Source organism: Citrus sinensis, chromosome 6, assembly GCF_022201045.2.
Source record: "Citrus sinensis cultivar Valencia sweet orange chromosome 6, DVS_A1.0, whole genome shotgun sequence".
In the NCBI taxonomy this organism is placed as follows: domain Eukaryota; kingdom Viridiplantae; phylum Streptophyta; class Magnoliopsida; order Sapindales; family Rutaceae; genus Citrus; species Citrus sinensis.
In genome coordinates this window covers 22,665,502-22,687,852 of record NC_068561.1, presented here as the reverse complement: position 1 = coordinate 22,687,852, position 22,351 = coordinate 22,665,502, and the positions used below count along the sequence as shown (strand labels likewise).

Here is a 22,351-nt window from a genome sequence, read left to right as displayed (position 1 = left end):
CCAAACAAAATTTAATAAGACGATGCATCGTGCATGATGAGATAAGTCCATCTCTAAAAAACCAACTTCTCTAAGGGAAAATGAAAATAATGCATCAGACCTAAATCAAACACAAAACATTCTCTATCAAAATATCAAAGTTCCCTTGACGGTGAAGCAAAACTCTAGTTTCAAGCCTTAATGTTCGAGCGTGAGCATCAGTGTGTTAAGTCCTCCTTTTCTTAATATTTTATGTATTATTATTTTATTATGTATTGAACAATTATCTTTAATTTAAACGTTCTTTTACTTTATTAAAAGTTTATATCAAAATTAACGAAAGCTCAAGGTCCAAATCCGACCCAAACCTACTTAGACCCGGCCTAGTCTCGGCCCATCTAAATTTAGATCGACTTTTAAAGCTCCTTAATTTGCGAATCCTAAATCTTCGATAGAAACTCTTGTGGGCGCTACAGAGCCTAGATTTGGATTTCAGGAAGAGAAAAGAGTTCAACGACATTGGTTTTGCGCCTCGGCAAAATAAAATAAAATAATATGTTAGTGGCACCACTGTGACAACTAATAACCTTAACGGCCTCAACAGAATTTTGCAAAAATTAGGCGATGCCGTCGGCACCGCGCGCCTCTAAATTGTAAATTGTAGGAGTCTACTCATTATTTATTCTATGTATAGATAGTGTTCAGTCACTTCATCAAATTCTAACGCAATAAAATCACAAAACCTCTTGGGGGGTTTTGTATACAGCGAGCAAATATGTCTACGTGTTCATCGTACGGTATGATATTTATCTACTTTAATGATCATTTTGTACATTGTTTTGGCCTAATTCTTTACTTCTCAAGTGTGATGATGATGTGAACTATAACAACAATCTTTTTTGTTTTTGTTTGTTTTTTTTTTGTTTTTGGGGGCTTCTATAGGGGAGAATGAGAATTGAGATGAATGGTGGCAGTGGTGATGCAGTAAAAGAAAAGGAGAATGTGATTTAAGTTGCCTAAAGAGAATGGGTTGAAGAATTATTTGGGTGGTGGTGAGGATGATACAGACGTGTCTACACCAAACGGCAAACGCGAGTGATTGATCAATGCTGCTGCGCTAACATCTTTGAGCGGTAAAATAGCCCATTTATATGAAACCAACCCTAATGAGAATTGCCACGCCATCAAGCCTTAGTTAAATCAAATAATTAAACTCACTAATCTATCTTGTTAAATAGTTTGATCAATTAGAGACTCATGATTAGCGAGGGAAATTAAAAATTATTCTAAGTATTCTTCACGTGCTTCAGCTTCATAATTTCAATTAGATAAAAATTTCCTCGGCTTGACCGGCGCATGACTCTCTGCGATGATGTTAATCAGCTGGGGCGTCCATGAACATGATCGAGCCGTGACTGTTCTCTTAACAAGTGAAAATTGCCCCAAAAATTTTAATTCCATAATTACCCCCCCTTAACACGTAACCTCGCGCCCGCAGCTCACCATCTCCAGCAATATATATCTCATCCGGTTGTCTTTTTCAATTTCATAATTTCGCTCGCGATCGTTCCTCGATTGCTATCCCGTTATTTGTTCCCTTCATTTTTTTTTCTTTTTTGTTTAGTGGTTAATTAATTTTGATCAAATGCAAAAGGCAAAGTCACTGGATAAGTTTTCGCGTTCTGCGTTATCTCCACTAATGTCGAATTTAAAAGAATCTCTTGGTGTTGCCAAGTTCGCCAGCGTCGGCGTGAACTCATTAAAAGGTGGCAAGTAAGCATTTCATTTCAATTTTCGATTCAATTTGGACGTTATATTATTTTCTATGGCTATTTTTATTGAATAGAAATTATTTATATTCATATATGAATAGATTAATTTGTATATTTTTTTTTGGGGTTCTGTTATATGTAGTCTTGATTATACCAGAGAAAAAACAATTTCGAGAAAACAAGTGAGGAACGTATCCTGTACAAACTTAAATGGGTATTTGTCAAAAGCTCATTACAGCTCCAGTTGCACTGATAATTCAACAAAAGATTTGACAAGTAAGGTAAAATCAAATAAGAACGATTAGTTGTTTTATTATAAGTGTGCTATCCACTTGAGATGAATTTGGTTTGTTATACGGTGACGCAGCTTTTAGGACGCGTTCCGGGATTTGTGAAGATAGTGGAAGTGGGTCCTAGGGATGGATTGCAGAATGAGAAGAATATTGTACCGGCTGTGGTGAAGGTTGAGCTGATAAAATTGCTAGTTTCTTCGGGGTTGGCTGTTGTTGAGGCGACGAGTTTTGTCTCGCCAAAATGGGTACCACAGGTAGCTGATGCTTTGTTTTCTGAGTAAATCTACATTTTTTCATAGCCTTTTTTCTTAGGTTTCTGGTCTATAATGGGTTCATCTGGCATGTTCTTTTAATTGCCCGGCTACTAGATTTTGTGAAAAATGTTGTTAGTTAAATATTTGTTCAGTAATTCCATGTTTAAAATGGTTGTTTAAATTTTGGCTTATTTCATGGTAAGTTTCTGAAGATTGTGCTTGATGATACTGTTCAATTATTAATGAAAAAAACTTCTTCTTAGTGCTGCTCTTTCTTTAGTTTTACTTTGGAAGTTAACTACAACTTTGCCTTTGTTTGAGCATAACCATGATGTTCAAATTTTAAAAGATATGGACAATCAAAATGGAGAATTTGCTTTTGAATTTTCACTAGTATATCAATCATTAATGAAGTGCATTTGCCTCATAAATCATTTTGTTATTTTTTGTTCATTCATGGTGATGTGATCAAGTTTTCAGTGTTCTCTTTAATTTGTTACAGCATATTTGTTTAATACCTTCATTTAATATTTTGAGTACACTGGTTCATGTTTTTAAGTTGTTTGTCTATGTGCTATATTCAAAGAATGCTACCTTCCAAAATCAGCTAAATGGCATACTGAGCTATTTTATGATTAAACTACAGCTAGCAGATGCAAAAGATGTGATGGCAGCTATCCAAAATGTTGAAGGTGCTAGATTTCCAGTGTTAACTCCTAATCTTAAGGTAAGCTGCTTTTAGTTCAGGAATTATTTTGTTGTGATTTTACATAGGATTTGTGTCAAGGCGATATTTCATAATTTGCAATGCTTTCTTCCAGGGTTTTGAAGCTGCTGTTGCAGCTGGAGCCAAGGAAGTAGCCATCTTTGCCTCAGCTTCAGAGTCTTTTTCAAAGTCAAACATCAATTGTACCATTGAAGATAGTCTGATACGTTACCGTGACGTTGCTCTAGCCGCCAGAGAGCTCTCAATTCCTGTTCGAGGGTATGCCTTAATTTGCACAGAGTTACTCTGTTTATTCTGAAGTGAAAGCACATAATGTGTTTTCCCTCGAGTCGAAGTGTGAAAGCAATCTAGTGTTTCAAACCTCACATCTTGCAGAGCTGATTCTAAGAATCCCAAAATTCGAAATTACCCCAACGCAATAATCAAGTTGAAATGCTTTTCTAGTTTATATGAGTGTGTCAGATGGTTGATTAGAGGAGGTTAAGCCTGTTTTGAGAGAGTGACTCTAGCCCTAATTGAAGGATCCTAAAAACGATCTGAATTGTGTCAGATGGTTGATTAGAGGAGGTTAAGCCTGTTTTGAGAGAGTGACTCTAGCCCTAATTGAAGGATCCTAAAAACGATCTGAATTGTAGGAATGTAGAGTTAAAAAGGTTTAGATGTCTGTTTTCATCTATAGATACTGCATATATTGAGTAGATCAGATGGTATTTGATTAATTGCTGGGATTGGCGTAAATGAACTCCACGTCTTCCCTCTTTGGTTGTTTGACTTCTTTGGATGGTGTATTGCATAATGCTTGTGCTCTCTCTCTCTCTTTTCCATTAATCTACAATTTTACTATAGTGTTATTTTGCTACTTCAATATCTCTTGCCTTCTTTTTTAGTCCATGATTTTATTGGAGATCAGTTTGCTATCATTAAAGTAAACCTCTCGTGGGATCGAATATTGAGTTTAAAATATAATATAATCAAGACAATATTGTGGTATATGACAATATTAATACCTTTTGGCCCTTTGTAGATACCTATCATGTGTTGTGGGGTGTCCAGTGGAAGGGATGGTACCTCCATCAAAAGTAGCATATGTATCTAAACAGCTTTATGACATGGGTTGCTCAGAAATCTCCCTTGGTGATACAATTGGTGTTGGAACTCCCGGTAAAATTTGAAGCATCCTTCTCCTTTGTTTTATCAGATGATTAGTTCTTTTGTTTCAAGTGCACTATCATACATTTTTTGTTCCTCAGAGATGCTTAACATCAAGATAAGAGTGCCTTCCTTGACCATTTCCACTGTTAAGATGACTCTTTAGTCTGTGTGATACCTTGACATCCCAATTGAGAGTTTGTAAAAAATTAAAGGTTATTGAAACTTTATCAGCCTGCTTTTAGAAACTAATGTATTATATAATCAGCATAAAAAATGTCTACCTTCTGCAGTTGCCTACTAAGCTTTCTAGCTATGAGGCCTTAGTTCGCAGCATTCATTAAGAAAATTATATGTTGTTACCATGGTGTGCTAATTCATTGATTTTTCTTGTTTACTGCCTATTGTGTGCTTAGTTCTTCTTTTTCTGGGCCCAGGAACTGTCATTCCAATGCTTGAAGCCGTTCTTGATGCTGTCCCTGTTGACAAGCTTGCTGTCCATTTTCATGACACTTACGGGCAAGCTCTTTCAAATATTCTTGCATCGCTTCAAGTAAGACACCTTATTTTTGTTTACATGTTATTAAAGAAACCAATTTTGGCATTGACTTGCCACTGTCTATGGCAATCATATGGTCTCTTCTTAACCTGTTTTTCTTCTTCAAAGCAGAGTACCTTCGAACAAAAATTTCGAATAATTATCTTAAAAGCTCTTTCAATGACAATAAATTAGTTTATTTTCTTCGTAGATGGGTATCAGCACAGTTGATTCATCCGTCTCTGGTCTTGGAGGTTGTCCATATGCTAAGGGTGCTTCTGGAAATGTTGCCACTGAAGATGTTGTATACATGCTCAATGGGCTTGGTGTCAGGACTAATGTAGATATTCGAAAGCTAATGATAGCTGGGGATTTTATCTGCAAGCATTTGGGACGTACATCTGGTTCTAAGACGGCAATTGCCTTGAGTAAAACCTCCACAGCTAACGCATCCAAGCTTTAAGGTACTATAACTTGATCATCTTTTAGTCTTGCCGTGTTGGAAAGTGCCTCTTTTTTTCCCATGTAAGCCTCCTCTTCTCTCATGTATGTGCTCTAGTTTAATATTTTAGTCTTACAGTCCTGATTTCCCCATTTACAGCTTTTCTATAAATCTATTATGTTTTGCAGTCAGTTTAAGCATGTGGATTTGTTAGTTTGTTGGGCTAAATGTAAAAGGGGAGGAGGAAAAAGGTAAAGTTGGGTGGGGCGGGGTATGTGTGTTGCCTTGTTTCATTAATCTATAACACCTCACCTTCATGCAACATAATTTTGATGTTGATCATGGATCTTCAGATGATGACAGCAAGCAACCATGAATGACATAGAACTATGACTAAAATCTTGTTCCTCGAGTGATTGAAATTTTGATCTCTAGAATGAACCAACAAGATCCATTGATTTAATTGGTGCATGACTTAAAATGGATATAAATGATGATGGAAGTTTCATGTGGGCATTCTCTATCGCTATGTGATTGTATGGATTAATTATTACTGCTTTTCTTATGGCTGCGCGATTGTAAGTATTGTGCATTTAGTTAGTGGAGAAGTGCAAGAAATAGGAGTTAGGAAGCAAACAGAGAGCAATTGACAGGAGCTTAAGTTGAATTAATTAACAAATGCGGTCAGTATGTTACAATTTAGCCTTGGAGCAGTTATTTATCAAATACAATCTGCAGATGTGTGTAACTAAATTGATACACTGTTGGGCAGAAAAACTTCTTTATGGCTAATAGTTTGACTTTTTCCTGCATGCTCACTGTCTATGACTGGCTGGCAACTTGATGATGTCAGGATACATTACATGTTGGTGCAAACATGCTGTTTAGAGATGGTACCTGGAGACGGTGGAATGTTTACGCATACCCCTTGTGGAATGAGTTTGGATGCTGAGTTTTGTCTGACAACATTTAAATAGTGAACTCAAAGCATGAAGGAGTCAAAGGGATTCGCATGCAGCACCATACAATAAGGAAATGCCATTTTGGAAAACCTTGGCAGTTTAATTGTTTGCGTCATTGTTGATAGATATGTATTTTTTCTAAAAATATATGAAAATCAAACATAAATTTTTATAACTTTTATCTAAATGAGAAAAAGTCTAAATAAGAAGTAATTCTTGTATTCTAAAAATATTTGTGTAAAATATACTTATTTTCTAAATTGTAAAACTTAGTTACTTTTTTTTTTTTGTGAGTACATAAATGTTAAATAATTATGGTTAAGATGTTTTTTATTTATAAAAATAAGTAAGATGTCATTTATATTCATATATTAAAAAAATAAACATTTCATTTAGATGTTTGTACTTTTATTTATTTTAGACAAAAAACAAAACTATATCTAAATTTGGATTTCATGTACATTACTGTCATCGTCTTACTACACTTTGCGAGTGTTGTGGTGGCTTCCAAGTATGATACAGATTATGGTACAACTTGTGGTTGGTTAGGGATATGCTCCTAGTGACGTGATGCTTCAATAAAAAAATTATTCTAGTCAGTGCAAGCTATTTAGTATTTACATACCTAAATGGCTGGCAGCTGCCCTAGTTGCATATCTAGGCCTTTTCACAGGAGTATATATTTTGGTTCACAGAAGTGTTTCTAAAATTTTCAGGTTGTCCAAACTGTACAAGCAGAGCCATGACCACAGATAAGAATGCTATGATAGTATTGTTGTTAATATATTAAATATCGAGCAAAGAGAATGCAGTCCTAATGTTACCATCTAATGAAAGCATGTCGCTGTGTTTCAAAATTTTATCGACTAGATGTACAAAAGACAGCGTTGCGCTTGTCCTACATCCCCCCAAGTCTTCTTCTCACATTTTATGAGTAACAATTGCTTGAAAAGCAAAAGGGTTCATGCGCTGTTGCACACTGATTACTCTACGTTACGTTTAACGTAACGTACACGTAAACGTAACGTACACACACTCACAGCAACTGTAACAAGCTCCATCATTAGAATTATTACTGTGAGCACGCGTATGTTACGTTCACAGCAACATTAACAAGTCTCATCATTAGAACTGTTGCTGTGAGTGTGTGTATGTTACGTTTAACATAACATAACACTGGCCATAATATAAAGGTGGTAATGATTATTTTGGAATTATTTTAAAATTAGAGTATAAATTATAGATACTCACATAAAGTTGATAAATAATAATAAAAGATATATATTATAATCATATTCTATTTTAAAGCAGTTCTGATAGCTGGAGCCGTTGATGTTGGTTGCAGAGGACAGAGAGGTGTTTAATGTCTGGCGCTTTTTATTTAAAACTTCTATAAAACTTGAATGCCCTGCAGGAATTGTCTGTCCTCAGGTTTTTATCCGTCGAGAAGACGATGAGGAAACGAAGAATCTGGATAAATGAGTCATTCACAATTCAATGTAGTAATAATATTTTTCAAGTAATAATAATATCTCAAAGACGTTTTCATCTCAAGGGATAGTGATATTTTCATTAATTAAATATTAAAGTTAGGATACAAAAACTGAATATTGTCTATCAATAAATGCCACGTGTCATTTATCAATTATGAGTTTCCATGTAAATTTGGCTAATAGTGCGAAAACATTAATCTAATGCAAGGGATCAATCTAAGTCAATTTTTTCGGATGAAATTTAGATGGATTAGTTGGGTTATAACTTATAATGGACTGGTTCCGGTCAATTTTTTCTAACTCAATTAATAATTGTGTTGAATTAGTTTCATGTTAATCCATAATTTAATCCAATCGAACTTAATTTGAGAATAATAAAAATCGTAGAAAAATAGTACGTCAACTGTCAATTATTTAATTATAAATAGTTAAATTTATTTTTGAACCTTTTTTATTATTTTATAAAAGAGATTTTTTCCCAATTTCTATTTGTTAAACTCGACATTGATTGAATTCTCTACATACAAAATTTGAAAAGTCGAAGTCAAATTTTCACTAAAAGTAAGTTGATAGATTTTCAAATATAACGTCATGTTGTTTATTGGTAGGTGTAGAATACAATGGACAATTTTTTATGTTATAACAGAAAATTAATGTGTTCTTTTACTATTTAAATTTGATTTTAAATGCCAAATAATTTTTTTAAATTTTTATGTTTGAATTTTCTAAATTTTCTGTTTGTGTTCTAAGAGTCTTCTCACTACCAACCAGCGGACATCATCTGGCTGGGTCTTGCCGATATCAACAACGAGAAAAAAACAACCAAATGGAAACAGCAACTAACTATGGCTCTTGGCCTAGACAACGCCCTAGGCGTAGGGGAGATCGGAGCAACAGGGAACGCCTAGACGACGTTTTTCTTCCTGGGCTGCAGTAAGTAGATCGAGAGGTCGTTCCGCCCCTTGTCCCCGAAGATGGGTAATATGTTCTCAAAAAATCTTGCTCCAATCTGACCTAACGCTCACCCCTAAAAGTATCTACACTTTGGGTATGGTGATGAATTAGAGTAACAACTAACAAATTCGGATAGCAATTAGCAAAGGCCAAAGGGCCCTGTCCTTTGTCCGCATGCAAGCGCCTTGTAGATAAAGGAACAGGGATACCCCTCTCATGTTTCATACAACATCATGTTCGTACATCAACAATAGCGGCCTCACTTTTCACTTTCTAGCTTTCTTCCAAGAGAATTAAAGTTCAGCTTCTTTTCTATTCCTCTTGATGGCATCAATTTCATCCAGCCCTTTTTAACTTTTATATTAATAGTCAAATATCATCCTGTTCTGGTTCTTGGTATAGACTACATAATTGACTTAATAAACCGCATATATTTAATACCCAACAAGATCATCTAATCTAATCTAAGTTCTATGATTTTGTTCTTTGCAAAGGCATCGTGTCACTTTCTCTTCTTCATTATCCTGTTTCACTTTTTTGTTTTATTGGAGAGCGACCCCAAGGAAAAAGTCGAGCAAAGCAATAATATAAACATACGAAACCCTAAGTATCCATATGAACTTTACGCATGTAAATAATAATATATATATTATTCATGTATATATTTCCCATACATAATACAGCGGATATATATACGGCTGTGAAAAAGGTTGAATCAGCACCAAACAGAGAGTAGGGTCTGCCCCGTAATCATTCCAAGCGGAGAAACTAAGACGATTAGATGGTTTGCAAGACTATTAAATCTTACCCTACAATTACCTTATGAACATTTCTCGCAAACTGAAAAAAAAAAAAAGAAAAAATTGCAGAGATTGCACAGTCAAGTAGATTATATATCTTGTCACATTATTTTCTCAGTCTATAATGCAATATAAAAATAAAGGGACTGATATCTCCCACAGTTCACAATAATTGTACATGTAGCAATTTTATTTTTTTATTTTTGGAAAAATGGTTAGGTCTGCATTGTGCATGTGAATATCACGCAAATTTTCTATTGGCATCATGATCAATGTTTAATATTATATATCTATTAATATAAGCTTTAATGATACACATACAAACGGATGGTATCCATTATTCTAATATTAATTTATGCCAATATAAGCTTATACAATAAAAAGTATGAATTAGTTTCTAAAGTCTATATAATTTGCAAATAATTTAAGCCTTAAAGTGATGAAATATAGATTGTTCTAATTTGGTTACTCAACAGGAGGCACTTTCAAAGAAACAAAACATTAAAACTAGCAGCAGCAGAGAGAGTGCAGACTAAAAGCAGACCAACATTCATGGCACAACCACCCCATTAATGGCAGTTTTAATGTTTCGTGGTAATTAAGTACTTGAAAATTGAAAAAAAAAAAAAGTACTCATTTCTTCTTATACAGTATTATTATTTTTCAACAAATAAGTATATTTCCTCACAAGAAAACTCAAAGCTAGTAGACTTTCATATACATCTGTAACATTGCATCAAAAATGCTCATAACAAATAACCCAAAAAAATAATAATAATAGGAAATAAATATAGACTACAAAAAGGAAAAGAGAAAAGAAAATCCATAGCTTAAATGAGAGAAATCAAGCTTGGTTTCTCTCATATAAAAACTTATCTGTTGTGTAGAGGATTTGGGCCAGTGTAGACTTTTCTCTTTTCAGCAGCAAGAGTTGCATCATCAGTTTTATGATCATGGTTATTGTTAATTCCTTTGAAGCTACCATGAGAGCTAAGAGGATTCAGCTGATGGTGAGACTTCGCAAATTTTGCATTATTCACAAGATCAGCGAGACACAGAGAACTTTGAAACTGAAGTAGCATGAGAAGAAGAAGAAGAAGAGACAAGCAGCAAGCAAACTGATCTCTTCTCAAAAGCCGCATCGGTTGTTTCTTGAAGTTCATGGCATATGGAAAAGGGGAAAAAAAAAACACACTTGGAGGCTGAAACTTTTTGGCTAGCTAAAAAGAAACTAAAAAGTTTCTTTTTTCGGTTTAGTTTAGAGATCACCTCACCTAGGAGTTTGAAGAATAAGAGGAGGGCAGGGCAAAACGCAAGTCAATGCGGGACGAGAGTCAAAATGCATAGAACTTGCTGCTGCCAGCCTGCAGCCTGATTAATGCAGAGGGTGTTATTGGAAACTTATATTTTTTGCTACTGATTTCAGAGCCTAATTTTGGAGAGAGGAGAGTAGAAGGAAAGAGAGAAAGGTCAGTTTGTTTTGATTTCAATATTTTCAATATTTCATAAGCTGAAGCAGAATGTATTGAAAGCACCACAATGTCTCTTTCCAATCTTAATCAATCTTGGGTCATGTGAGATTTAATCATTTTCTCTTTTTTTTTTTCTTTTCACTTTGCCCCTTCCTTTGTGTGCTAACCTACTATTTATGTTTTAATCCAGAAATTAGTGAAAAGTGATCCCCAAAGCTACCCTTCACTAAGAAGATATGGCTATGGGCAGTTAAGAAAATTTAAGTGTTCGTTGACTGTTGGATATGGCCGTGGGCTGTTTAGGAAATTTCAAGTTAATTTCCTCATAATCAGAACTTCTGTGAGTTCTGAAGTTCTTAAAGATTTTTAGCATGTACATTTGTAAATGTGTATGGTCAAATATAATTATTTTTAATTTTTATTTGATGACTACAAGTAAATGCTTGTATTTTTCTTAGGAGAAGTTAAACAGTGTTTTGCTGTAAGTTTTTGATGATCTCATAACTTGTGCATTTAGAAATAACTTAAAGAGTCTCTTTATAGGGAAATTTAAATTTGAGACGTTGGATTTGATACCATATTGAAAAATGAAGAAAAATCACGTATTTTAATTTTCAATGAAGGAGCCTCTAAATAGGCTTAACATGAAACTATAATAATAAGGAGAACAATAAAAAAATAAATACAATTATGTACACATATTTTAGACAAAAAAAAAATTATCGTGATCTTAGATATTTACTAAAAAAAAAAAACCCCCACAAAATCTACATCAAGCATTGCGGCTAGAGGAAGTAATAGGGTTTCCAAATCCTTAGATTATTGACAATATCTCTTCAACATTCAACTTAACAAGTTTTAGGATTTGGTTTATGACTAGTAAATTTTGGTTGCCGAAAGTTAATGGTAATCCGATTCAAGTTGGACAAAATAAAGTGGTTTGATCTCTAAGATACAATGATTATCGTGAGACTACACTCTAGCATAATAGACTTGAACAGAAGAAAGAAAAATAAAATATGAAGAAAATTAAAGGAAACCGAGAGGTTAAGTAACTTTTGAATACCAATTGCGTGGTTTAAGTGACTTAAATTAATATAAATAAACAAAGGGCAAAAACATAAAATTAGGCCAAACAAGCGCAACGCAAGTTATGTGCCCAAATAAGAGGATTTCAAAACGAGCTCTTGTTTTGGCACATAATTAAGTGCCAATGAACATCCCTATTTCTATATAGAAACCAACTTATACTCTCTTTTCGTAACAATGTGAGATATTGGTATTTTGAAATACCAACTCACATACCTAAGCATACAACTACTTGAAATGGATCACTTTCAGCATAATGCTGATTTTGAATTAACTTTCAATAAAATGGTGTACATACAAAACTTTTTCTTTAGTCAATTATCCTCTGAGTATGTTGATTTGCTTAGTTAATATTAAATTATTAATCAGTGAATAATATAACATTTAGTGGAAGAAGGAATAAGCTGATTTGCCACGGATGTTTAGTCAAAGACATATAATTAGATCTGTATATGTCAAAAATGGACCCTTTCAAAGATTAAAGATATACCTGTTTACTGTGTGACAAAATGTCAAATATAATTGCCCAACTTGTAAACATAGCTTTATTTTAGTCAAAAAAAAAAGACAATGCAGAGACTACAAAGTTTGAGATTAAATATAATATAAAGTGATCATCGGCACTAAGTTACATCTAACGTGCATATTTACACTGTAGACATAATTTTACAGCAGTAGCAAATTATGACTATTGTGTAAAAATCCACATGTTATATAATTTACAAGCACCCAGCACGGAAAAATTACTTTGTGTGTGCGTAGATATTTGAAATTTAGAATGAAGTTGTTAATTTAATTAAAATAAGTCAACAAATTTAAGTAACTTAATTAATTTGAGAAAAAAAAATAGAGGAAATTAATAAAAGAAAGAGAGGTGTGGTGGGGCAGAAAGAGGTGGGAATTGATCAATATATCAGAATATTTGTAGTGGTCTCTTTCTTAGAAGAAATGATGATGTTTTAGGTCACTTTTATTTATTTTGTTGATGAAAAGATCGGTACATCCAAGTCATGGACACTCGATGATTTTTTATTTTTTCCCACCTACAAAAAGGTGACCCAAAATTTCCCAAACCATGCTTGTTTTAAAGCTTTATTCATTTCGGAAAATAAATAAAAATCAATTTTATAATGCCTTTTACCATAAATTTCAACCACCGACTTTAGGTTGAGCAGCCCCAATTACCATGATTTGTTCTTGTTTCTTAATTGCAACTTTGAGGTTGAGACTGTATGAGAGGGTCAATCTAACAGCATTAAATTCACAAGAAAAAGAATATATATATATATATATATCTAAACAAAAGTTTATAAAGTGAAATATAAAGATTGTTCAGTTTGAGTTGACCACATCGATTGTTATGACTCAATAAATAGAGGGTTTGGTCCATAGCAATTATACCATGCAAACAACATCAATTGACACAGAAAGATTTGACTGTATGTGTTTCATCTTCATCATTTACCACAAGATGTTTTAATTGGAAACTTAATTATTGAAGTTGGCTTTTGTCCTCCAAAAAGCATATTGAAATATTTTATTTTATAAGTGCACGTTAATATTTTAAGAGCTATATATTTTCATGTAGAAGATTATGATGACACCGAGCTTAATTAACTAATTTAACTTAATGTACCGATCAAAATAACAATAATGCAGGTCAGATAATTAATCTTCTTTCGAAGTGATACATCTTAGGATAGCCAGTTTAATTAAATATTTGAGCATGGAATTGATCTTGTATAAAAAGGAGAAATTTTTTGTCAACTTGCATAATCTAGGTAGTAGACACGCACAGACCATTAGGTAACTTAGCAAATCTTGAATGATGATTTTAGATAATACTGTTGAACAATATTAATAAATCTTGACGCCACCAGACATGAATATAGCTAATTAAGGGTGATCGCGTACCTCCAAAAAAGCCAAATATTATCCGCTCACTACTCATTAGTCTTAGGCCGTGTATGCCCAGACTCGTTTTCAAACACCTAATTTAAATTTCATGTGATGATCAAATCGATTTTGAGAGGGGGGGGGGGGGGGGGGGGGGGGGAGATGGGGATTTGAGGTTCTGGAAATCAGATTCCCCCCACTCTAATATAAAACCAAATTGCATCCAAAATCTCTTCTACTATAAAATTACCGTATCATTTGTTTTTTCGGCATGCTACCCTCTTTAACATGTGGCAATTTCATTATTTCTTACCATTCTAATTTCTACATGAGCTAAAAAATACAGATATTAAAGGACATATAAGTTCATGGCACCTTTTTTTTTTTTGTGGGAGGGAATTTTCTCTCTCTTCTTGTTAGTTCTTCTATTTATTTTCTCTTCCATTTCAGGTGTGTGTGTGTGTGTGTGTGTACAGATCCACCCTTCTCCAAAAACTCAATGTTGGACCAAGAATTTTGTATGAAATGAAATTGATGATGATGAGTAGCAATAAATCAGCTTTAACTTGGCTGGCAACATACAAAGATTAACGATCAAATCCTTAAATGGGCAAAGCAGTGTCGACATGAGTACAATGGGCATGATTAAGGCAAAGAAAATATTGCTCTTCAAGCAAAATGGGTGTCTCCTTTTTATCATTTTTATTGCTTTTCTTTTTCCCTTCAGTCAAAGTCTAGGTCCTGCCATCATTGGAACATAACTAGTATATGAATTTTTTAATTATGGGCTTCATATGCCTTGCCCCTTGTCAATTGGTAATCATATTTATTTAGTAATATTTTCTTTTTAGAGTCCATGTGTGACCAACTTTAATAACCCTCACACTCCCCCCCAACCCCCCAATACCATCAGCTCCCCTCATAATTTTCTCAAACCATATAGAGGGTGGCCATAGAGTAGCAAGAGATTAATGCCCATTTTCATTTATTGACTGTTTGGCTAGTGGTTCGTCATTTAGCGGGTGACAAGATTCTTACCTTTCATCATCGAAAGAATGGAGTTTTTAAATATTTATTTTTAAGCATAGGATAAATCTGATCGTTTGCATTTTGGTGTAAATTTCTAAACGTAGCGCCGTAGCGGAATTATGCTATTATTGAATGCATTTATATTATCGGTTTTCAAAAGCTCCTTTTTCTTTTTTTTTAAACTTTACCAACTTATTAATTATGAATAAAGCATGAGGTCAGGGCTTTGTTAATTAATATATACATATATCTAAATCTTATTTATAGTTGGGTGAATTAACTTAGAATTAAGGTGGTCAAATCAGACAATAATTACACTAGCTGTCTGTGAATAATTCCACTGCCTTTCCTTTATGTTTCTTTTCTATTAGGCATCTTTTCGGTCTGTTAGGCCGTCAATTATCAATAATTAGACTAATATTAATCTCTCACTCGCAACCATAAATAGTTAAATACTTTGCTAATTACACCATTAATTTTTCTAGTTAAAATCATTGTTTGTTCCTTTATGTATTTTGTAAAGTGCGGAAGCAAGAGATGAAAGAAATTATCAATACTGCCCAAGAATGTGTTCTCCGGCAGCAAGCTGGGCCACAAACGGAGCGGTGCACGAAATACCATTTGGTTTGGACACAGATAGGCATCGTGGGCACATGAAAAGACAGAGCCAGATTATGAACCTAATATAATTATGCTGTTACAAAAACTGTAAAGCTTTTGTTCTCATGGTTCACAACAATTCACATAGCAAGAGACTATCCACATGTGGAAACACATCGTGCACACGTCTCATCATTTCGTTACCTATGTGTCACGCTTGGAAAACGGTATATGATACTTATATTAGTCACGCATCAGAAAAGATCTTGACTACCCTTGATGTATACTCTCTCTTTTGTTAAGCTATTGTTACTTATCAACAAATTTTCATGGCCCTTCTATGGAGCTAGTAAATGGTAAGTAGTAACAACCTTTTTTAATATTTAGTGCCTCAAATTCTAAAACCAAGCAATCATTATTGTGGATATTGCTTGCCAGCTGATCAGCTAAATAGAAGTAGTGCTGCATTGCAGTTGCTTGCAATAGGATCTCATAATGGGAAGAAAATGATTGAATTATTAAGTAGCACATCTAATGAAGAAATGTATAGAAAAGTTTCTGTTTGCAACAAAATTAAGATAGATTTATATTTTTGTATTTCAGAAATGATTATTATATGAACTAAGAATTTAAAAAGTTTTTCAACAGTTTTTATTATTGTTCTAAGATGTCATCTAGTTTAGTTGGTAAAATCTCTTGTTTGAAAATAAAAGGTTTGGGATTCGAACTATGTTCATATGAGTGAGGAGATAATTGTTTGTAATTAGGCTATAATTAAAAAAAAAAAAAAAGAGAAATATAGTAAAATGAACTTTTTAAATATAAAAGGGTGGATCCCAGATTTATTTTTTAGCCTCTTGCCTTCATGGAATTCAAATATAGATGATCAGTTAAAAAGATCTGTGTGAAAATCAGTTAGCCAAGCCCTTGCGGCGTGGGGCAATAAACGAAGACAGATTATGCGTATTTGGTTGCCAAAAAACCGAATTAGTGTTTTTTCTTCTAAAATATAATGACATTGTTAACATAAACCTTGGTTGTGCATGAATTTGGTCAACAGGCAATTATGCTCCAGGTAGTGGCTTTCCTCCTAGAAATGCATTGAAAAGGGCAAGTGATCGCCTTGGCTGCGACAATGGAGCTTCATGTGATGCACCTCTAATGGTTGCAAAAGATAAAATGTCACCATATACTTGTGTCCATCCAGCAGCCTGTGAAAAATAATTAAGGAAACAGTACAAGAAAAAGACGTTTCATTTTGAGTACTGAGTAGTTCAAGTACATTGATGGCCTTGATTTATGTCACAGGCTTCATTGAATGATAAATGACTAACCTGTCTTCCTTCTACCCAGGTTCTGTAAGGCACAGTTGTATTTAGTCCGATTTCCTTCGCTAATCCGTTTACTAGAGTCCGTGTTCCAGTTAGCGGGAGGACTGAATCTTGATCTCCGCTAAAGTAGGGGGGAAAAAAGAATTAGAGTTTAATTTTATACTCAGAAGAATTCTGACACAATTTGGCAAGATTAGATGAAAATGGTGCACCTGTAAACCAACACCCTGATGCCAGACTTGGCGAGCTTGCCTAGAACATGAATGGTAGGGATTTCAAGATTTTGCATGTCATATTTGAGGACTCTGTAATCAATAGGAAAAAGATGATAAAACAAAAATTGAGAACAACTTTTCAGTAAAAACGTCAGAACTAGAAGAATAAATTGAGTACAAGTCATTTTCTCAACATTGTACATATATTTATATCTCCTGCCACGATGAGTGAATGCTATAAGTGTTTGTAGCAGCAATCAAAGTCCTAAGAGATCAACACGAACATTTGAACTATTAAACAGTTCAAGGGAGTAGTTCATGTTGCCTATTCTGATGTTCTTCTTTTCTGAAGTTCTAACTAGGCTAAGAAGAAAACAAACTCTATGAGCATTAAGTACCATCCAATTTAAGACCTTACTCGCTACAAACAGTCCAACTGGTGACTCCTATAAGCTGAGCATGGAGAGCCTTCTGAACATCTTTTCGATTAAGGTATTTAGTTGTTTCGTCTTCGACACAAACATCTATTTCCTCTTTATCTTGCTGCAAATAAAAATTCAAACTCTCTTAACAAAGCATGATTTTACTACTAGTAGAAACAGAGAAAAACAGGGTTTCAAAAAAACAACAATACTAAATTGTGCTAAAGACTACTTACCAGTTGACTCAGCATCTTAGATTGTAAAAGAACTGAGGGTAAACAGACATCAAGTGTAACATCGTAAGTGTCAACAAATCTGCTAATTTCTCTAGAAACTTGGCTTATTACTTGAGAGCAGACAGCGGTAAGAGAGCCACTCGCATACTGTCTTCGTATTTGAGAATAATTACACACCCTAGTGAAAATGTCGTAGGTTGAATCTGATATCAGTCCATGAGACCACAAGAACTCAGCCCTCGAGTTGAAATCAGTATTGAATTCCAGAAGGGGATTCCCTATCTGCACCCACCAATGTATTAATAGCATATCTAATGGTCGTAGCCAATTTAAAGTTCATATTACTTAGTTCTGTTTCTTCTAACTTACTGCTATTCCCTTGAGATTGAGCTTCATGTTGGATTGAATAATGAGCTGTGCTAATTGTGGGACATAGTGGCCTTGTAACGAGCAAATTAAGTATCAATTCAGCACGCACACACATAGAGATATGTATTTATATTTTTTAAAAAAAAAATTGACATTCAATGAGCTCAGATACCTGCATAGCTCTCTCCCGTGATAAAAAATTCTCTATTTTTGTATTCTGGGAATTTTTCGTACCAGCCCTCTAGGAATGCAAGATTATCTCGTGCTTAAACATAATTGGTCTGGTATCAGTAATGAGATAAAATGTACATATGTACAAAAGTACATATAATTTGTGACATTCCAGGAAAAATGTAAATCATTTAAGCAGTTTGATACAATCAGGGACTTGATGTATCAGTGTATTTAACAAAACGAAGTACGAAGACAAATTAAGAAATAGACCTGCTATTGCATCATTGACAGAGCCGTAGAAAGATTTATTAGCAGAGTAAGAGAATCCAACCCCTGCTGGTGATTCCAAATATAACATATTTGCTTCTACATACAAATGAAGAACTTCATATGAGCCCCCGCACCCAAGAGAGAGAGAGAGAAAAAATATTAAACATTGAACACTTTTGATATGTTACCTTTATTCCAGCTATATTCATTTCTGAGTAATGTGTCTCCACTTGGTTTAAAAGGGCCATGTTCGCAGAAAGCTCCAGCTCCTATAGATGAGCAGCCAGGCCCTACAAATCCCAGAAATTATAATCTTTCGTGATACAGAATCATTGATGAAAATTCATTAACTAATCAGTTACCTCCATTTAGCCAAAGAACAAGTGGCTTTGAAGCTGCTTCCGTTGCTGCTTCAACAAAATAGTAAAAAAGTGCTCTTTGTTGCTTCTCGTCTATGGTTATGTATCCTGCATATTGCTGGAAACTGGCCTGAGGTTGCCCCGGTAAGCTGATGATTTTATCCGCTTGTGGGACGGATTTTGCTGTTAAAATTGTTGTACAGAATAATGCACTTACGATTGTTATCCATTGCTTAAGTCCCATATTTTGTTAGGCTTTTTAAGCAGATCTTGGCTATATCCTCAGCTTTATACAAATTTATTGTTCAATCAATCTTTGCAAATGACTCTTGCTTTTTCCAAAGTGCTTTTTTACCCAAAAAAAATATATATATATTGTGGGGTTGCATTATTTTGTCTAAAGTTACTCGCATAGTCGCATATCACTGCTACTTTGACAAAAAATGTGAGATTACAAAATGGGATGGAGAGAGAAAATGGGCACATAAAAACTCAAACAAAGAGAAATGGTAAATAGACGAAAGCACGACGACGGGACGACAGAAACGGCAGAAATTGGCTGCCGTTTCACGCCTTTCCTCATTCAATTTTCTTTTTTTGTGGGACCGATAACAATTATTAAAATAAAGAATAAAAATGGAACAAAAATGCTCTTTCACGCCTGCTCTCATCCAATTTTTTTGTGGGACCGATAACAAATATTATAATAAAAAATGAAAAAATTTTAAATATCTTTATTATTTAAAATCTGATCCACTTATTCTCATCCTCAACTACTCGTTCTCCACTTATTCCTTTCTGCACTCGTCCTGTTTAATCCTCTGTATCTCTCAGTCATACAAAATCAATATTTTGTATCAATTTTTGTTAAATAATTAAAAAATAATATTTTATAATAATTAAAAAACCATCGATGTCTATACAATATCACTTCATGATAACGTGAACAAACAAATTGCAAGCGGACAAAATTAAACAAATCTAACATAATTTCAAAAATTAAAAATTCAATTTAACACAAAACATTATTCCATCACTACAATTTCAAAGATTTAAAGTCAAATCTAACATAATTTTAAAAATTTAAAGTTCAATTTAACACAACATTATTTCATCACTACAATTTAAAGTTAAAATACAAGTCAAGTATCATCATTGTTATCTTCATTACGCTGCTGCTACTGTAGTAACTGTTGGAAATTCTCACTTTGAGATCATTGATGAGTCATCGAAGAAGAAGAATAATGCAACTGCGATGTATATGGTGGGACTGGTTGCTATAATACATAAAAATAAGCATTATATTACATTACAGAAATATTAAAATATATATATTCATTAACGACTTGTTAACAACAACTTACTGTGTGCCAATTATAAGGAAATGGCTGATAAATGTTGCTTCCACCGAATTGGGATTGGTACATAGGTACCTAATCAAATATTAAATATATATATAATTCATATCAATATATGTAAAATTCATATAAAAATCTTATCAAATAACATTCCAAGAGCTGGCTCACGTTTGTTCGGTTCCACAATTTCATTTACATTGTTAGCTCTTGTTTCTTGCAACTCTTCAAATGCATGCTCATTTTCCAAATACTCCATTTCTACAAAATAATTAACATTTGTATTAACAAACTTATATAATATTTTGTCCGGTAACGAAAATTCCTAACAATTTAAATAAATAAAACACATCCACAAATTTTTATAATTTATTCCATTATCTCCAACAATTTAAATTATAAAATCCTAACAACTTAAATATATAAAACACATCCGGAAATTGTTATAATTTATTCCATTATCTCCAACAATTTAAATTATAAAATCCTAACAACTTAAATATATAAAACATATCCGGAAATTGTTATAATTTATTCCATTATCTCCAACAATTTAAATTATAAAATCCTAACAACTTAAATATATAAAACATATTCGGAAATTGTTATAATTTATTTCATTATTTTCAGCAATTTAAATTAAAAAAAATCCTAACATATATGAAACACATTTAGAAATTGTTATAATTTATTGTATTATTTCCAGTCATTTAAATTAAGAAAAATCCTAACATATATAAAACACATTCAAATATTGTTATAATTTATTTCATTATTTCCAACCATTTAAATTTAAAAAATCCTAACATATATAAAACACATTAAAAAATTATTATAATCTATTCCATTATTTCCAGCCATTTAAATTAAAAAAATCATAACAATGCATAACAATTTAAATATATAAAAAATAAAAATCTACGAATTTTTGTAATTTAAATTAAATATTCTAACCATTTAAACATCTCTCACCTTTGTTTGTAGATCTAAATCTAATTTATTCCTTGTGATAACTGAGATGCAGAGACAAAATTTGCGAGGTGCTGAGGCAGAATTTGTGAGATGCAGAAACTAAAACTCGTTTGAATTTTGGCTTCCTTCCTGAACACAAAGAACTCTCGTACTCAAATGAGAGAAATTCACTAACTGAAATGAGAGAAATGGAGAGACTACAGAACTCCATTCACGTGCTCATTTATTTTCGTTACTTTTTCTTTATTCTTTTGATTATTTTATTCTTTAAATTAAAAAAGTAAGGGACAAAAGCCACAAAACCTGCTCCACTCACGTGCCCAGTTTTCGTTTCCATTAATCCCACATGGCAATTTTTTTCTGTCGACCTTTTGTCTTCATTTCGTTCAAATAGCAGAACTCAAAAACAAATTATTCACGAGACGATGTCCATTTGATTTGACTACATGCCAAAGCTGATGGCTGATTCAATGATGTGATATTTTATTGCGTAGTCTCCCAGTTTTGGGGGAGGGCTCCCTTACAACTGTTGGAAATTACAACTTCTCACATGAATAGAATAAGTTGTTCTTGTGAGAGGTTGCACCTCACAGCAGCTGTATGGTACCAGTCTTCTCAGATAAAAGAAATATGAATAAGAAATCAATATGGATATATTTGTGAGGACCTTATGAAAAGGTAAATTAACATTTATAAATTTAAACAGATATTTGCAAAATAAATAGTGGTTGAGGGAGTAAGGAATGTGGTGGAGTAAGGTGTATAAGATCGAATAGGGTCCGGTAAAGTAGAGTAAAATTAAGCAACCATTAAAGATATTTTTGTATTTTCACAAGTCAATTAGGAGATATCTTTATACATACAAAAATTGAAGATCAACTATTGATTGCTTTACTTTGAAGTATTTTTAATTGTATAGGTGTTTGTATTCTCCAATGACCGTTTTCGACTGTCTATTATGAAATTTGTTTAGTTTTGGTTCCTGTTAAAAAGAACTGAAGCTTTGTCCTGTTCTTTTATATCGATTTTATGAATTTTGATTTTGCATCACTGTGGAACAACTTGGACAAGAAATTGAAATGTTTCACGCCACTCTTGGTAAGATCAAGAGCCATTTTGAGAGAGCATTATTATCACCAGTTAATTGGCTACATCTGATGCATTGGTTTAAAATTCTGAAGTCCCTTCTCTCCGAATCC

General features: G+C 33.4%; 2 protein-coding genes and 1 long non-coding RNA gene across 5 annotated transcripts; 1 reads left to right on the top strand and 2 right to left on the bottom strand.

Annotated features, from left to right (window-relative positions):
- Positions 1 to 921: 921 nt before the first annotated feature.
- Positions 922 to 6,399, top strand: LOC102609673 (uncharacterized). Of its 3 annotated transcripts, XR_008055853.1 has the most exons (10): positions 922 to 1,752; positions 1,894 to 2,032; positions 2,119 to 2,298; positions 2,945 to 3,025; positions 3,120 to 3,283; positions 4,050 to 4,186; positions 4,612 to 4,727; positions 4,924 to 5,176; positions 5,343 to 5,405; positions 6,008 to 6,399. XR_008055853.1 is itself a non-coding variant. In XM_006481998.4 (9 exons), exons 1-8 carry the CDS (start codon positions 1,625 to 1,627, stop codon positions 5,173 to 5,175), a joined length of 1,197 nt encoding a protein of 398 aa, XP_006482061.1. In that variant the 5' UTR covers positions 922 to 1,624; the 3' UTR covers position 5,176; positions 6,008 to 6,399. The 3 variants fall into 3 exon arrangements, 1 of the variants encoding a protein (XP_006482061.1); XR_008055852.1 differs by having other exon boundaries at positions 4,924 to 5,405; XM_006481998.4 differs by lacking the exon at positions 5,343 to 5,405.
- Positions 6,400 to 16,248: 9,849 nt separating this feature from the next.
- LOC102609406 (serine carboxypeptidase-like 45) lies at positions 16,249 to 19,298 on the bottom strand. Its single transcript, XM_006481996.4, has 10 exons — positions 18,829 to 19,298; positions 18,655 to 18,756; positions 18,467 to 18,562; positions 18,195 to 18,287; positions 18,023 to 18,093; positions 17,654 to 17,935; positions 17,414 to 17,538; positions 16,993 to 17,085; positions 16,784 to 16,901; positions 16,249 to 16,660 (listed from the first exon to the last, which is right to left on the bottom strand). Exons 1-10 carry the CDS (start codon positions 19,067 to 19,069, stop codon positions 16,514 to 16,516), a joined length of 1,368 nt encoding a protein of 455 aa, XP_006482059.1. The 5' UTR covers positions 19,070 to 19,298; the 3' UTR covers positions 16,249 to 16,513.
- A 526-nt stretch (positions 19,299 to 19,824) lies between these two features.
- Positions 19,825 to 21,391, bottom strand: LOC102609209 (uncharacterized). The gene is made up of 4 exons (XR_371070.4): positions 21,153 to 21,391; positions 20,352 to 20,441; positions 20,190 to 20,258; positions 19,825 to 20,102 (listed from the first exon to the last, which is right to left on the bottom strand). It is a non-coding gene; the product is annotated as an uncharacterized LOC102609209 (long non-coding RNA).
- Positions 21,392 to 22,351: the final 960 nt, after the last annotated feature.

Bases quoted from the DNA above. Each gene is read 5' to 3' on its own strand.
- LOC102609673 (XM_006481998.4), top strand. From the start codon at position 1,625: ATGCAAAAGGCAAAGTCACTGGATAAGTTTTCGCGTTCTGCGTTATCT. The intron at 2,299-2,944 runs GTAGCTGATGCT...ATTAAACTACAG, and splicing joins CGCCAAAATGGGTACCACAG to CTAGCAGATGCAAAAGATGT. The intron at 3,284-4,049 runs GTATGCCTTAAT...GGCCCTTTGTAG, and splicing joins CTCTCAATTCCTGTTCGAGG to ATACCTATCATGTGTTGTGG.
- LOC102609406 (XM_006481996.4), bottom strand. From the start codon at position 19,069: ATGGGACTTAAGCAATGGATAACAATCGTAAGTGCATTATTCTGTACA. The intron at 17,086-17,413 runs GTAAGGTCTTAA...TATTGATTACAG, and splicing joins AGTTGGACTGTTTGTAGCGA to AGTCCTCAAATATGACATGC. The intron at 16,902-16,992 runs GTGCACCATTTT...CCCCTACTTTAG, and splicing joins ATCAGGGTGTTGGTTTACAG to CGGAGATCAAGATTCAGTCC.